At 43.6% G+C, this 14,515-nt stretch overlaps 1 protein-coding gene across 2 annotated transcripts; it reads right to left on the bottom strand.

Annotated features, from left to right (window-relative positions):
• Positions 1–161: 161 nt before the first annotated feature.
• On the bottom strand, positions 162–11,402 carry Mpzl2 (myelin protein zero like 2). 2 transcript variants are annotated; one of them, XM_051197307.1, is made up of 6 exons: positions 11,150–11,402; positions 10,100–10,266; positions 9,360–9,570; positions 6,741–6,888; positions 4,041–4,113; positions 162–2,028 (listed from the first exon to the last, which is right to left on the bottom strand). In XM_051197307.1, the coding sequence occupies exons 1-5, from the start codon at positions 11,205–11,207 to the stop codon at positions 4,050–4,052; spliced, it is 648 nt and encodes a 215-aa protein (XP_051053264.1). In that variant the 5' UTR covers positions 11,208–11,402; the 3' UTR covers positions 162–2,028; positions 4,041–4,049. The 2 variants fall into 2 exon arrangements, with proteins under 2 accessions (XP_051053264.1, XP_051053265.1); XM_051197308.1 differs by lacking the exon at positions 11,150–11,402 and adding an exon at positions 10,386–10,545.
• Positions 11,403–14,515: the final 3,113 nt, after the last annotated feature.

The following is a 14,515-nucleotide window of genomic DNA, read 5'->3' as shown; positions in this document are numbered from 1 at the left end:
CAGAAGTCATGTATATCTACTATAAATTAATTCCATCCATTACTGATTATACTGTCTCTACTAAGAAAACTGGAGCAAAGATAAGACATACCCCCTTGTTTGTTATTAACTGCTAAGTGAACTTTGCCCATTTGTATGTAAGTGAATAATGAAATCCACAATTTTTATTACTAAGGGTTTATTTACACAATGTTTCAGGCATAATAAAAAATAAATTACAGTACAAAAGTGCTCTTACGAAGGAGACACTGAACAAGGCTGTGATACCCAATGAGTATTCAGACAAGACACAAGGTGCAAGTTTGCTGGAGAAGTTTTTAACTACTTCCTTACACGTATGAAACATACACGGGCCATCATTTAAAGAAACATCCAGTTGTTAATATTCACAATGGTGAATTACAAAGAACAGGAGAAAATATAGATCTAACTTGTAGTTAAAAACTGGGTATCAAAAAGATGTGGTGGCACCCTGCCTTAAATCCCAGCGCTAGGGAGGCAGAGGCAGTGGGATCTCTATGAGTTCAAGGCCAGCCTGGTCTACAAAGTGAGTCCCAGAACAGTGAAGTCTACAAACAGATCCTGTCTTAATTAAGAGAGAACACAAAACAACAAAACTTTTTAAAGGCAGTATAAAATGCAGAATGAGAGGTATGGAGTAAATTTCAAGGGCAGATTCATATGTAAATTATGCCAATTTGATTTAAAGACCGAGTAAGAAGTCAAGATCCTGTGTCAAGGAATATACTCTATTGGAAATTCCAGTGTGTTAAAAGAAATAATCTGTGCAGCCCAGTCTAATGAGGACTAAAACATCACATTGTAATGTGGCCTAAACTTTCAGATGTTCACTGTCCTCCAAACAATGTTGTTCTGACCTGTGCACACAACAAGTAACTATAGACCCCGAACAATGTTGTTCTAGCGTGTGTTCACACACCAAAAGTATCACAAAGTCTTCCAATAAACAGCTTAAGGGTTCCAGTCTTTGAATGAGCATGGGTTCTGCTGAGGGATGGGGAACACGGTAAGCTCTGTATTCAGTACAGACCTGCAGTGAGGCTGGATGTCGTGGTGCACCTTTAATCCCAACCCTTGATAGCTGAGGCAGGAGGACTCTCTAGCTTTAAGGCCAGCTCTAAATAGCTAGTTCTAGACCAGCCAGTGATACATAGTGAGAACTTGTGGAAAAATAAATCATAAAAATGGCGATGAGCAATTCTTCCTGGTGACATTCGCGGTATACTGGTATTCCCGTGATCTTTTGTAGTTACTATGCTTAGACTTGTGCTGTCACCTATAAACTTTGTATTGTCATTAATCTAGGATACTGAACAAATTCAGTTAAATAGGATGTGTCTGTTACTTAAAGACAGACATGAAAATCAGACTTCCGGTGTGAATTTGGAGTTTGCTTTTAATCAAAAATGTCTGGTAGGTTTAGCTCACCTTTTTGTGATTTAATTTATTTTCATTTTATGTATGGGAGTTTTGCCTGCATGTATGTACCACAAACATGCAGTACCTGCAGACACCAGAAGGTGTCACATCCTCTATAACTGGAGTTGCTGATGGTTGTGAGCCACCATGTAGATGCAACAAGTACTACTAAAGGTTGAGCCACCTCTCCAGACCCTTTAGCATACCCCTATGCTGTTCTAAAGAAATTAAAATGTGAGAAGAAATGTCCTGGCAGTCAGGCTAGCTGGCATTTCTGCCCTTTCATGCCAATAAACACAAGAGTACAGTAGCCATTCTCCATAATGCATGTGGATGGACAAAAACGTAACTTCCCAGTTTGCAAAGGCTACTACACATTTGTACTCCGGAATTAGGTAAAACCCTAGTAATGAAGGTATACACAAGTCGAGTGGCGTCTGCTCAGGAAGAGCCCTAAGCTGCTCAGCAGGGGCGTTGCTCATCTAGGCAGGTTTGTGCAGCAGAACTTTCGGGATGAGAGGTCATCACTGGAAAAGTTTCCATTGACTTCAAGGGGTATTAATGTTGTCCTTGAAAATCCTCGGCTTCCTGGAATACAAAAGTTTAGAAGGATGATGTCCTTGAGAAGAGTGTAAGAGCAAAACCTAGCAATGCCCATAACATACCCATGGCATCCATAATCCACTCCTAATGGAAAATATTATTAAACTTCATCTGATAATTCAATTTTTAATTTAAAAGAGCATGCTTCCTGCTTTTTATTACATGGCTCTCATATCCAGAGAGGATCGGACTCTGTAGCCCTGGTTGGCCTGGCACTGGCACTCACAAGTATAGCCGTGACTGACCTAGAACTCAAATCAGTCTTCCTGCCTCAGCCTCCCAAGTGCTGGGATTATAGGTGTGTGCCACCACACTGGTAGTGTCTTTTCTAAGAGCCTTTCATTGACACCTGGGTAATCTATAGAGATCACTCCCATGCCTCTCCCCCATTGATTAAACCAACATACAGGAAAATAGAGAAGTCAGTGTGTAGAATTCATGTGTTGCCTATTTTGAGAGTTTTTCCTTTCTTTTGGCATTATTTACTGTTTTGTTTTATGACTGAAGTTTTTAAATTACAGACTTACCTCTATATATTATAGCATCCATTTTAAAAACCTGTTTTACTTTGTAAACATAATATTATATACCTAATAAAACCTAATAACTCCCTACTATCCACACTCATGTTCATATTCAAAATCTTAAATGCAACCTCCATTTTTTTTTTCAGACAGGGTCTTAACTGTATCCCTGGCTGCTCTGGAACTCACAATGTAGACCAGGCTGGTCTTGAACTCACAGATATCTGCCTGTCTCTTCCTCTTGAGAGCTATAATTAAAACTGAGTACTACCACTGGGCGTTGTTGGCACTCTGAGTTCAAGTCCAGCCTGGTCCAAAGAGCTAGTTCCAGGACAGGCTCCAAAACAATATAGAGAGACCCTGTCTTGAAAAACAAAACAAAACAAAAATGAATACTATCACCATGCCAAAACCCAACCTCCTCATTCTTTGTAATTTATTTAAATGTCTATCTTCTGTCAGAGATCAAGGCTATACTTGATGACATTAGTTTGTTAAATTTTCTTTAATCTTTATTCATATTTATTTATTTTATTATATGAGTGTTTTACCTGCATATTTGTATGTGTACCACATGTGTGCTGCGGCCAAAGAGCTCAAAAGAGGATGTTGAGTCCCCTGGAACAGATTGTGGAGTGTTGTGAGCCACCAAGTGGGTGCTAAGAACTGAACTCATGACCTCTGCAAGAGCAGGAAGTATTCTTAACCATGGAGCCATCCCTTGTGTCACTTAGTATTAAGCCATAAATGATTTATAATAAAAACCAAAGCATCTTCCCATAAAAAATATTTATTGGGCTAGAGAGAGAGCTCAGTTGGTAAAGCACTTGCTGTACAGGAATAAAGACCTGAGTTCAATCACCAAAATCCATGTAAACAATTGGGTATGGTGGCGCATGCTTAGAAGCCAAGCACCGGGGAGGCAGAGGGAAGCTTTAGTGGCCACACAGCCTACCTCAAACAGCAAGTCCCAGGCCAGTGAGAGACTGCCAGAAAGTAAAGCAAAACAGAGAACAAGGTAAATGGCACTGAGGTTGTCACCTGATCTCCACATGCATGTGCACACACACACATACATACACTCACACACACACACACACACACACACACACACACACACACACACACGAGAGAGAGAGAGAGAAAGAGAGAGAGGAGAGAGAGAGAGATAGAGAGATGATGTTTTCACATGCTGGAAGTTCATTATTGGTGGTGGTTAATATAACACCAAAACTTCAAAAAGTAGAGTCCTCTTGGCTTTAAAGGAAGTAGTCTGGCTTCTTAATCATTTGCACAAGTACCCTGAAAGGGGAAGTCATCTATGAAGCTAATAAGAGACAAATCTGCCTGGTCTCTGCTTCTGAATAGGAATGTCATCGGCCATGGAGAGTGACCAGAGAGATCCATCCGTGTGGGAAATGTGCTAAACAACGGGGCAAACTGAACACAGAAGTCACTCATGTGGGACCTTACCTCACAGTGTTAGTCTGATTCTTCCAAATAAATGGAGGCCTTGTTCTCTTGTTTGAGTTTTTCCTCTTCTTTTCTGTAACAAAGGAACAGAAACCAAATGTCAGGTAAGCAAGACAAGAAGCAAAGGCACCAGGTCCCATAGCAGCACCAGGTAAGGCACCTGGCCCTGGCCCTATGCCTTAGGGAAAGGTAGGCACCTGGAAGTCCATTCAAGCTACAGAGAGCTAAACTACCAGTACTGTGTAAATGATAATACTGATGCCCCCATGCAGCTCAGGGGTCTGAACTCAGGCACATCCAAATGCAAGAGAACTCCCAGAAGATCTAATATAGCACAGCTGAAGTTTAGAGTACACATCTATATTTCACTGTGATATCTTACTTCTAATGTCTACACTCCTCTTCAAAAAGGGGATTTTTTTTCTAGTTGGCCTAGAAATCCTCTTTATTGATTGTATTCTCTTTAAACCTGAATGCCATTGATGGGTTCCTTAGATGCTTCCCAACCAATTACACATGTTTCAGTAATGGTTCCGGGGTACTTATAAATCCATATGCAAAAAAATAAATTGAGACTCTTAATTATATACAAACTTAACTCAAAATACATCAAAGATATAAATTTAAGAATTTAATCAAAATATAAAATTCTCGGAAGAGATGGACTTCATGAAAACTGAAGGCTTTTGTGTCGTTAATGGATAATATTCAAGAAGCAAAGAGACTCAGAGAATGGGAGCAATTGCAAGTAATGTAACTGAAAGGTGGCAGGCGCCCTAACAATAATCCATCTCAGTTAGAGGGTGGGCAGACTATCCGAACACATACATTTCCAGGGCGCTCTATAAACTGCCACTAAACACATAAGAGGAGGATAAGGTCCATCAGTCATCAGTAAGATACAAATCAAAATCACCTGAGATAACACCTCACGCCCACTAGAGGGCAATAATCAAAAGTGCTGGTGAGAACACAGAGAAATTCTAATGCCTGCCTATGTACTGCTGATAAGAAAGTCTTGGCTATTATGGGAAAACAGTTTGTCAATTCCTCCAAAAAGTCAATAGTTAACAATGATCTGGCAATTATCCCTTCATTATTGGGAGAATTGAAAGTATGTGTACACAAAAATGTGTGTACCATATGTTCATAGTGATTGATATTATTTGTAATTGCCAAAAAGAAGAAAAAAATACAAAGTGTATGTTCATCAGCCAAGTAGACAAACAAAATGTGGTGTGTCCATTATAGTGGAATATCATACAGCCATAAAAAGGAATGAAGGAGGACAGGGAGATAGTTGAGTGTGCAAACTGCTATTTAAGGATCTAAGTTCAGATCTCCTGGTGCCATGTAAAAAGCCTCCGCTGTAATAGTGAATCCCTTTAGTCCTAATGCTGGGAGGTGGAGACGGGAGGATCCCAGAGGCTTGCTAGACAGCTAGTCTAGCTGATCAGTGAGCACCAAGCTCAGTGAGAGACCATGTCTCAAAGAACAAAGTAGAGAGCAATAAGAGGAAGACACCAATATGGACCTCGGCCTCCACATGGGCACACACACCAAAGTATGAAGTAGTAAATATTTTACAACATTGACAGCGTTTGAAAACGTACTGAATGGAAGAAGCTAATACAAAAGGTCAGGTATTTTATGGTTCTGCTTTAAATTACATGCTCAAGATAGACACAGTCCTACATAGACAGAAAGCAGGTAAGTAGCTGTGAGCTAGTGGGAGGGGTTGATGAGGAGATGATGGGTAGTTTCTTCAGGGGCAAATGTTCAAAGGGCTCTAGAATTGGTGATTGTTGCACAACTTTGTATGTTTAAAAGGGTGCATTTACTTTCAAAGGTTTGTTTATTTTATTTGAATGTTTTGCCTGTGAATATGTATGTGCAGAACCTACAGAAGCCAAAATGAGGGTGTCAGATCCTGGATCTGGACTTATAGGCAGTTGTGAGCCTTATATGGATTCGGGAAATTAAACCCAAGTTCTCTGCAAGAGCATGCAGCATTCTTAACTGCTAAACCATCTTGTTGTCCCAAACGGGTGAATTTTATAGCTTATAAATTTTATCTCAGTTTTAAAATGTTTACTGAGCACTTACTGTCAGCACAGCAAACTTTCCCAGCCACTGATTCAGCCTGTAGCTCTCACCATCGTGCCTCCCTTTACAGAGAATTCTCTTAAAGCTTTGCGTGCACTTTTTATGCCACCAAAACCCCACATAATAATGAAATTCTTTGGTGAGATCTTTTGTAAAATTATGAAGCCTTTTGGATTTTGTTGTTGTTGTTTAAAGATTTATTTTGTTTTTAAGTATGTGTATGTGTCTGTCTGGATGCAGGTTTGGGCACATGAGTGCAGGTGGTCACAGAGGCCAGAGGCATTGCATCTCCCTGGAGCTAGAGTCACAAGCTGCAGTGAGCCACCAGATATGGGTGCTGGGAACTGAACTCAGGTCATCTGCAACAGCAACCTATGTGCTTAACCACTGAGTCACCTCTCAAGCTCCATTAAGAAGCCTTTTGTAAAGTCACTACCCATGTCTTTATTTATCTGTCCTTTGAAATGGAGCCTCTCACACATTTGGTCAAAAACAAAAACAACTGTTCAACAGTTATTTGGTCCCACTGAAAAATACCAAGAGCCACCCCAAGAGGATGAGCAGACATTGACACCAGTGTTCAGTCAGCCTTACGATTTTATCTCCACGTCTTTATCAGCCCTTTTCGCCCATCGCTTTTTCCGGAAGTGCTGGAAGAGGACCACAGCAATTACTACTATGATCATCACTACACACGCAGAGCCAATGGCCACAGCCAGGAAGAAGATCTCAGAGAAGGGCACTATGAGGAGAAAAAGACAAGACAGCACAGTGAGCTAGGTGAAATCTAAAGGCAGCAATGATGCATCTCAGTCAGTAACCAGCATCTTCCTTTCTCCTATTTTTACAATTAAAACAGCACAGCATGCTGTAGCCTTTGGCAGCAGTGGGAAACCTACACACAAGACATAAGGGCTTTTCTAGTGTGACTCTAGAAGAAGTGACATCACCACTGGAGAGCTCTGAAGTGAGATTCTCAGGCCCTACCCAAGCATGCTGGACTAGAAGCACTGGGGGGGGGGGGTGAATCCAGTCATCCAGTCTGCGTTTGGACATGTCTTCCGGGTGATGGTAAGGACAGCCAAACACTGAGAACCACTGAGTCAGTTAAACTGCCGGTAATTCAAGTTACTGCTACCCTAGTCAGAACTCTGTCTAACTCAGTCCTGTGAACTACTCACCCCTTTTCCCAGTCAGGCCCTAAAGTGCCTACTGTGTCATCATGATAGAAATGTGCCCAAGGTGCTCTCTCTCTCTCTCTCTCTGTGTGTGTGTGTGTGTGTGTGTGTGTGTGTGTGTGTGTGTGTCTTCATGCCATAAAGGGCATGAAGAGAATGTCTATACGTCTATGCCAGGAGTTTCCAGCCCAGAATCCATCAGGAAGGATGAAGAAGTTCCAGGGGAGGGAAACAGCCACAGCTTTCTATAAGTTCTCAAAACTTATTGTTTTGGGTTTTTTTTTTTTTTTTTAACCTATCCTATCAGAAAGGAACAAAAACAAGCCGGGCAGTGATGGCACACACCTTCAGTCCCAGCACTCAGGAGGCAGAGGCAGGCAGATCTCTGAGTTTGAGGCCAGCCTGGTCTACAAGAGCTAGTCCTAGGACAGCCTCCAAAACCACAGAGAAACCCTGTCTTGGAAAAAAAAAAATTGAGATCTGAAGATATTGCATTACTTCTTTCAGTACTCAGGTGATCCATGTAGACCACACGGCTGTCTCCACTTGGTAGAGCCTAGAAAGATGGTTTTAAACTGATCTAGGTGATAGTGACAGGAGACAATCATACCACTTGACATACTAAGATGTTTTAGACAATGCTATTAGTTAAGAATACATACTACCTTAACTCTTAAGAAGCTGAGGCAAGGATCTCAGGTTTGAGGCCAGCCTGAGTTATATTGAGAGATCTTTTCTCAATAGCAAAACTTCATATCTCTCTCTCTAATACACACACACACACACACACACACACACACACACGAGAGCTAGCTTTATCTAATTAACTGTATGACCTGGGCTACTTATTTATTTTTATTGAATCTGTTTCCTCCTATGTTAAGACAGAACAATATCCATTTCTTGAGTGCTTATAAAAAATAAAACAATTCCTATAAATTGTGCCTGACTATAATAAATGCTGGGTACATGTAGTTATTATAATTTTCAGTACAGTTCAGAATTTGGAAGACTTCCACAAATTCATTGCATCATTTTGTCCTCACCATACTCATGACAAGAGTAAAATTTAGGTATAATTAATACACAAGTAGCCAGGGTTCAACCCCAGTTCTCCAACTTAGAAATGTTGCCATCCATGTTCTTTGTCACCTGGCATCATTTTCCAAGTTGTCTTTGTAGTGCAGGCAACTCAATAAACTAGTTAGAGAACAGTTTGAGAGTCTGGGATGGTTGAGTTTGAGTCTGAAGTGACTTCATTTATTACCTATATGAATTTGGGCAAGTGATTTACATTTGGTGAGTCTCAGTTTCTTTGTTAGTAAAATGGGAGACACTAGATATAACACAAACTCATTAGATGTTTAAAGAATAAATAAGATGAATCTGGAGAGATGTTAAGGGCACTAGCTGCCTTTTCAGAGGACCTGAGTTCGATTCCCAGCACTCACATGGTGGCTCACAACTATCTGTAACTCCAATTACAGGGGATCTGACACCATCTTCTGGCCTCCATGGCCACCAGGCACTTAAGTGGTACACAGACATATATGCAAGCAAACCACCCCTGCAATAAAGTAATAATATTTAAATTGTTTTTAAAAGAATAAAGAAAAGGTATCATGTAAAGCTCCTGAGAGCTGTGAACACTGGATAAACACTGGGGACCAGTACTGATAGTGTGTCTGGATTGAGTGAGAGAACATGTGCCAAGCACTTTGGATTGTGCCTGGCACACCAGGTGCTCAGTGAGCGTTGGAATAAGAATGAACTGTCCTATTGTGAGTCTTTTTTATCAGAGTCGCTTCCTGTTCCTTTCACTATCTCAAGGCCGTTCTTGTCACAGATTCCTCAGATCTCTTTGCGTTGCTTTGTTTCTTTCCAGGGCCAAACAAAGTCTTTATATTTTCACTCCAGCCTCTTCAGTCTCTGAAGTTCCCAGCCCTGAAACCCAGGCCCTCCACTTTGGTTTTTTTTTTTTTTTTTTTGTTGTGTTTTTTTAATTCTGGTTCAGTTCTCACATCCCAAAACCTACCATTGTGTACCACGCTGAGCCGGATTGACCCTACCAGACCATCAACGTCAGGTGGGTTCTTCACCTGGCAGGTGTATGTCCCATTATCATCGAACTGCAGCTTCCAGAGGATGATGGAGACATCGTACCGTTCAGGGTTCCCATCCCAGACCACCCGGTCCTTGAACCGTCCACTCATGGGTCTGAAGGGATCCATGTGGTAGTAGAACACCTACAGAGGAAAAAGAATGAAATCCCCCACTCAGGACAGGGCAGGAGGCTGAGACGGTGTGGGTGGGTGAGAAGCCTCAGCAAGTCTGACCAACAGTCCAACTAGCTCCTCAGAACACTCTCTTGCTTCCCTTTTTAAAATCTATCACTCTCTGTCCCAAGAACTGGCTCCCTGGTTAATCCCAGGCATGTAGGTAACACTGGATAGGCAATAAATAAATAAAATGAATAAATAAATAAATAAATAAATAAATAAATAAATAAATAAATAGGATTGCCTTAATACAGTGGTTCTCAACCTTTCTAATGCTGCAACCCTTTAATATATAGTTCCTCATGTTGTGGTGAGCCCACCCCACCATGCTACTTCATGACTATAATGTTGGTACTGTTATGAACCACAATGTAAATATCTATGTTTTCCGATGGTCTTAGTTGACCCCTGTGAAAGTGTCCTTTGACCCCTGAGAATCACTGCCTGAATACATCCTAGTCAAGGCTCTGCTAGAAGGTGACAAGAATCTACTTACAAACTGCTCGCGGCCCCCATCTCGAGGACGGAAATTCCAAGTCACTGTCAGGGCATCGCCCACAGGGGCAAAGCTGGAGAAAGTGCATTTTAACCGAACATCTGTCCCGTTGACTGCCTCCAGAGCCCCGGAGGTGTAAATTTCCACGGCTGCTGCAGGACAAAGAGCTGCAAGGAAGGGAAGGAAAGGAGTTAACAAGGGTATAGCATTGTGGAAAAAACGCTGACATTTTCCGGATAAGCCAACCTCCAAACTCACTTCATCTGGAGCCTGAGTACACTCCTACCTACACACAACCTTGACCCTCGCATCCCGAGGGCCAATTAAAAGTACTGCCCGGCAAACTACCCAGCGCTCTCACTTTCTTCACAGCCTCACGGTACCAACTTCAGAACTACAACCACAAACTACAAACATCAGTCTAAATAAGATGTAAAGTAGAAACAAAAATTCAAACGTTGGTCAAACATGGAATACTAAGATCAAGCATAAAGTGTATGTTTAAAAAAGTGTCTCCAAGCGGATAGTCTTCCAGCATGTAGACTTGGGACTTGCAGGTTAATCCGCCCCAGCAGCTGCGCTTGCCTCCACCCCTTGAAACTTACATCACATGGTGTATTTACAAGTGCAGTGTGTGCATTGGGGCAGCTTCAAAACCACAGCGGGGCTCTCACTCTGATAATCTAGGTTTTGCTCCGTGGTGCTGCAGGGAGCCGCAAACAAAATCCTCCCACAGAAATCCAAGGGCCAAATCTATCCAGCAGCCCGAGGCTGGGAGCAGCCACACAAAGATGGTGTGTAACCTGAGATCAGAAAGCCCTGTCTGTGCCTGAATCACGAGCCGCCAAACACACCTAAACCTGTTTGCCCAAAGCACAACCCCAAAGGAACCAACCGAACTCAAGTTTCGGTGAAGTCTGGACTAGAACGAACTGCAGCCGGGTCTCGAGCTCCCAACAGAGCCCTTGAGACTTCTTCAGAGCGTGAGCTCGGTCTTCACATAGAGTGGGCGGTGAAAGTAAAAACTTCTAGAAGCCTGCCAGTTCTTACCTGTGAGCTGTAAGCCCAGGAGAAGTGGAAGCACACGCGCAGGGCTCTTACCATACATCAGGGAAAGCCAGCCGTGGCCCCGAAGGCCAGACCCGGCAGACCCAGGGCTCCAGTACCCTGCCAAAGCCAAGGCCAGGACGATCAGGCACTGCTGTTTTCCCCCCAGAGAGGTCCGAGTCCCTCACCTATGGGAAGGTGCACTGCAGAGCCAGCCAGTCCTGACTCATCCCGCCTGGCCAGTGCAGCGCTGGAATGAAAGGTGGGGCCTCCGCACCCAGCGCCCTCCTCCTTGTCCTCCCTCCCGCTCTCCTCCACACTCCAGCCCTCTGCGCAAAGGTCTCAGACTCTCCCGTCTCTCTTTGCTTTTCTGTTCATCTGACCAAGGTCTGGCCTCTGGGTGGCCTCAGAAGCAGCCAGAAGAGGTGGTGCCAGTTTGAAATGTCCCAAGCTGCTCTGGGCTTGGCCACACACACCCTTTTAAAATAGGCTATAGTCTTGCCGAGGAAGTGAACATTGAAAGTAGCTTGCTGTGATTCCCTCCCTCAGGGCCACATAACCTAGAGCCTGGCTCAGTGTAACTCCCAGAAAGAAGGGGAGTTCCTTAGGCCTCTCTGGAAATCCAGTCCCACCCATGATGCAGGGAGTTCTTCCTGAGACTCAGCAGAAAAAAACCAAAGTAATGTCAAGGCTGGATCCTTTCCCAGGTCAGGACAGCTCCCCTCCTCTTCCCCTGCCTCAACCCCAGCACAGTTTGCAAAGTACGTTCCGGCTATCTTTTCCTCTCCACAACCCTCTGGGAAGGGGCACCATTTTAATCGTGAATAGAGTAGCAGCCCAGGAGGTAAGCAATTGCCTGGAATCTTTTTGAGTTTTATTTTACAGTTTGAGACAGTCTTGTGATGTATCCCAGGCTGGGCCTTGAACTTGCGTTGCCATTACTCAGCTCTGGCAATACTCGGGATTAAACCCATGACCTTGTGCTTACTAGGCAAACACTCTGGCACTGAACTACACCCACAGCCCTATGGGAATCTTTCTGACTTGCATGTGTTCTCTGTCCACAAAACAAAGGCCAATATGGTGAACGCTCAACGAATTCGTCATTCAGAAGGAAGACCTATCTTGTATCCCAGGTTTCCACTGCCATTATTAGGACAACCACGTATTTGAGAAGTCTAAAGCGTTGAGATACAGGAGAAGAGTCACAGATTAACGACACAGCAACAAGCTGACAAAACAGGAGACCAAAGGCAGCATGCAGTTAAAAAGTGGGCGTAGTCAGCTCTATAGTATTGGCGCCACCAAGTCAACAAGCCGGGCCACCTGAGTCCTCTCTCTAGAACTCACAAGGTGGAAGGAGAGAATCATACCTAAAAGCTGTCCTCCAACCTCCACATGTATGCTGTGGTACACATGAGCACACACACACACACACACACACACACACACACACACACACGGAGACTAGTTAAAATGTAATTACAAAATTTTAAAGTAGGCCAGACCGGCGGGCGGGGGGTGGGGGGTGATACCCTGAACAAAACTGAGTTACCTATCTAGAAACCTTTTAGTGACTCATGGCCTTTAGGCTGAGCCCTGGAACAAAGAGTGCTGGGAAGGGAAGCAAGGGCCAGGTTGAGTAGAAAAATAAAGAAACATCAGGCTAGGGATACAAGCAACTCAAGGACAAAGCACAAGACCTATGGAGTGGGAGATAAAGTAAAAGAGATGAAATCCCACGCAAAGAGAGGTGAATTATAGATATGAAGAAAAAAGAAAAGCACAGGAGAGAGGTGGGGAAAAAATGGGTAGACACACACCCAAACTTACTCATTAAACTGGGGAGCCCAGGGGCTGCCCCAAAGGCAGGTCAGCAGCAGTAACCAATGTGTGACTGCAATGAGTGTTTCTGTAAGTGTCTGGCTCCTTCACCAGCCTCTAGGTCATTCTGAGCAGCCCAAACTGAAAACTCTGGGATGATTTGTGGCATTTACATAGTAGTAGTAAAATGCAGCCTTTCCTGTCTGTAGGTCAGAAAAAGTCAGCTCCAGGAACGTGGTAAAGAAAAATGTTAAAGGAACTTCATTCTAGTCAGCTTTCAACTTTGTTGAGAAATGAAGTTCCAGAAGGAGAAGCAGAGGCAGGGGCAGGTTAAGTTGACAGAAGATTGCCAAATTCAGTGAGAGGTGGAGTTAGCTGAAGGACATTGAAACACAGCAGGTGAGGAATCAGAGCAGGGCCACTGTACAGAATAGAAAGCCTGTTGTCCCAGCAGAGGAAACCCTCCCCAGTCGCCAGATGCCCTGAGAACTGGCAGCCAGCCCTGCTCTGAGGGGCACAGCTGCCCGGATCCCATTCCTCAGTTCAGGTCAAGTTCTTGGCATTGTGCTTGGCAACGCCCAATTCCTTCCAGTTAACAGGAGAGGCTCCAAGTCACTCACTCTCCCCCACCCTGGGTGAGGAAGGAGGCCAAGAACTAAACCTGCTATGAGAAAATGACAGCTAAAAAGACCATGGCCCCTCGGTATTCCAACGATGCCAGCATGCAGGGTTTTGATCAAAGGCAGAGGCACTGGAGAACATCTTAAGGAATAGAATGTGTCTTGGGGAAAAAAAAAAAAAAAAAAAAAAAAAAAGAAGAAGAAGAAAGGAAGGAAGGATACAAGGAACTATTCAAAGACCCTGTCTTTCCCTTAAACTTTTCCAAAGAGCCTTGGAGCCTGGTTGTCACTAAAGTGTGTACCATAACCTCAGTTTTTAAAGACACCATCTGCCCCAACTGTCTACATAGGTAGCTGGAGGATATTTAGACTTCCACAAGCAGGAAACTCACTGGAGACTCAGAAGACATAAAGACACTGCCTGTACCAATTACTTGTAAAACATATTCCCCAGCATCCTGGGGGGGGGGGCACAAACAAAAACACCTGTTATTTTCAACATTATATGAAGTCAGCACTCTGTGAAGCAGGGAAAATATATAATTTAGCTTTAAGGGTTGTTCAAACAAAGCATTTGTTTGCTCAGAAGTTTCTATCAGGGGTCCTACTAAGGGGGAAAAATATGTTAAATGCTTCCTGTGAGCTAAGGATGCAGTTTACTTGGTAGAGTTCTTGCCTAGCATCCAGGAGGCCCTGGGTCCCATCCTCAGCACTGCATGAAACTGGGCTGTAATCCCAGCTCTCGGGAGGTGGGGGCTAGAGGGGCAGGTCAGAGTCAGCCTCAGCTGTGTGTTTGGAGCTAAGCATTCGAAGAGAGCCTAGACTGTGTGAGAGCCTGTCTATACATAGAGGGGGAGGGCAAAGGAAGGGGGAAGGGAAGGGAAGAGGGGGTGTTAAAATGTTCCTCATATGCTAATCTAAACAC

Source organism: Phodopus roborovskii, unplaced genomic scaffold, assembly GCF_943737965.1.
Source record: "Phodopus roborovskii unplaced genomic scaffold, PHOROB, whole genome shotgun sequence".
Lineage (NCBI taxonomy): Eukaryota > Metazoa > Chordata > Mammalia > Rodentia > Cricetidae > Phodopus > Phodopus roborovskii.
Note: the sequence above shows the minus strand (reverse complement) of the source record. Positions and strands in the feature narration are given on the sequence as shown.

What these genes read in the sequence shown, in the direction of transcription:
- Mpzl2 (XM_051197307.1), bottom strand. Translation starts at nt 11,207, where the DNA reads ATGTATGGTAAGAGCCCTGCGCGTGTGCTTCCACTTCTCCTGGGCTTA. An exon ending in CCTGGGCTTACAGCTCACAG is followed by an intron (nt 10,267 to 11,149) that starts GTAAGAACTGGC and finishes CCTTCCTTGCAG; the next exon opens with CTCTTTGTCCTGCAGCAGCC. An exon ending in AAAGACGTGGAGATAAAATC is followed by an intron (nt 4,114 to 6,740) that starts GTAAGGCTGACT and finishes CCTTTGTTACAG; the next exon opens with AAAAGAAGAGGAAAAACTCA.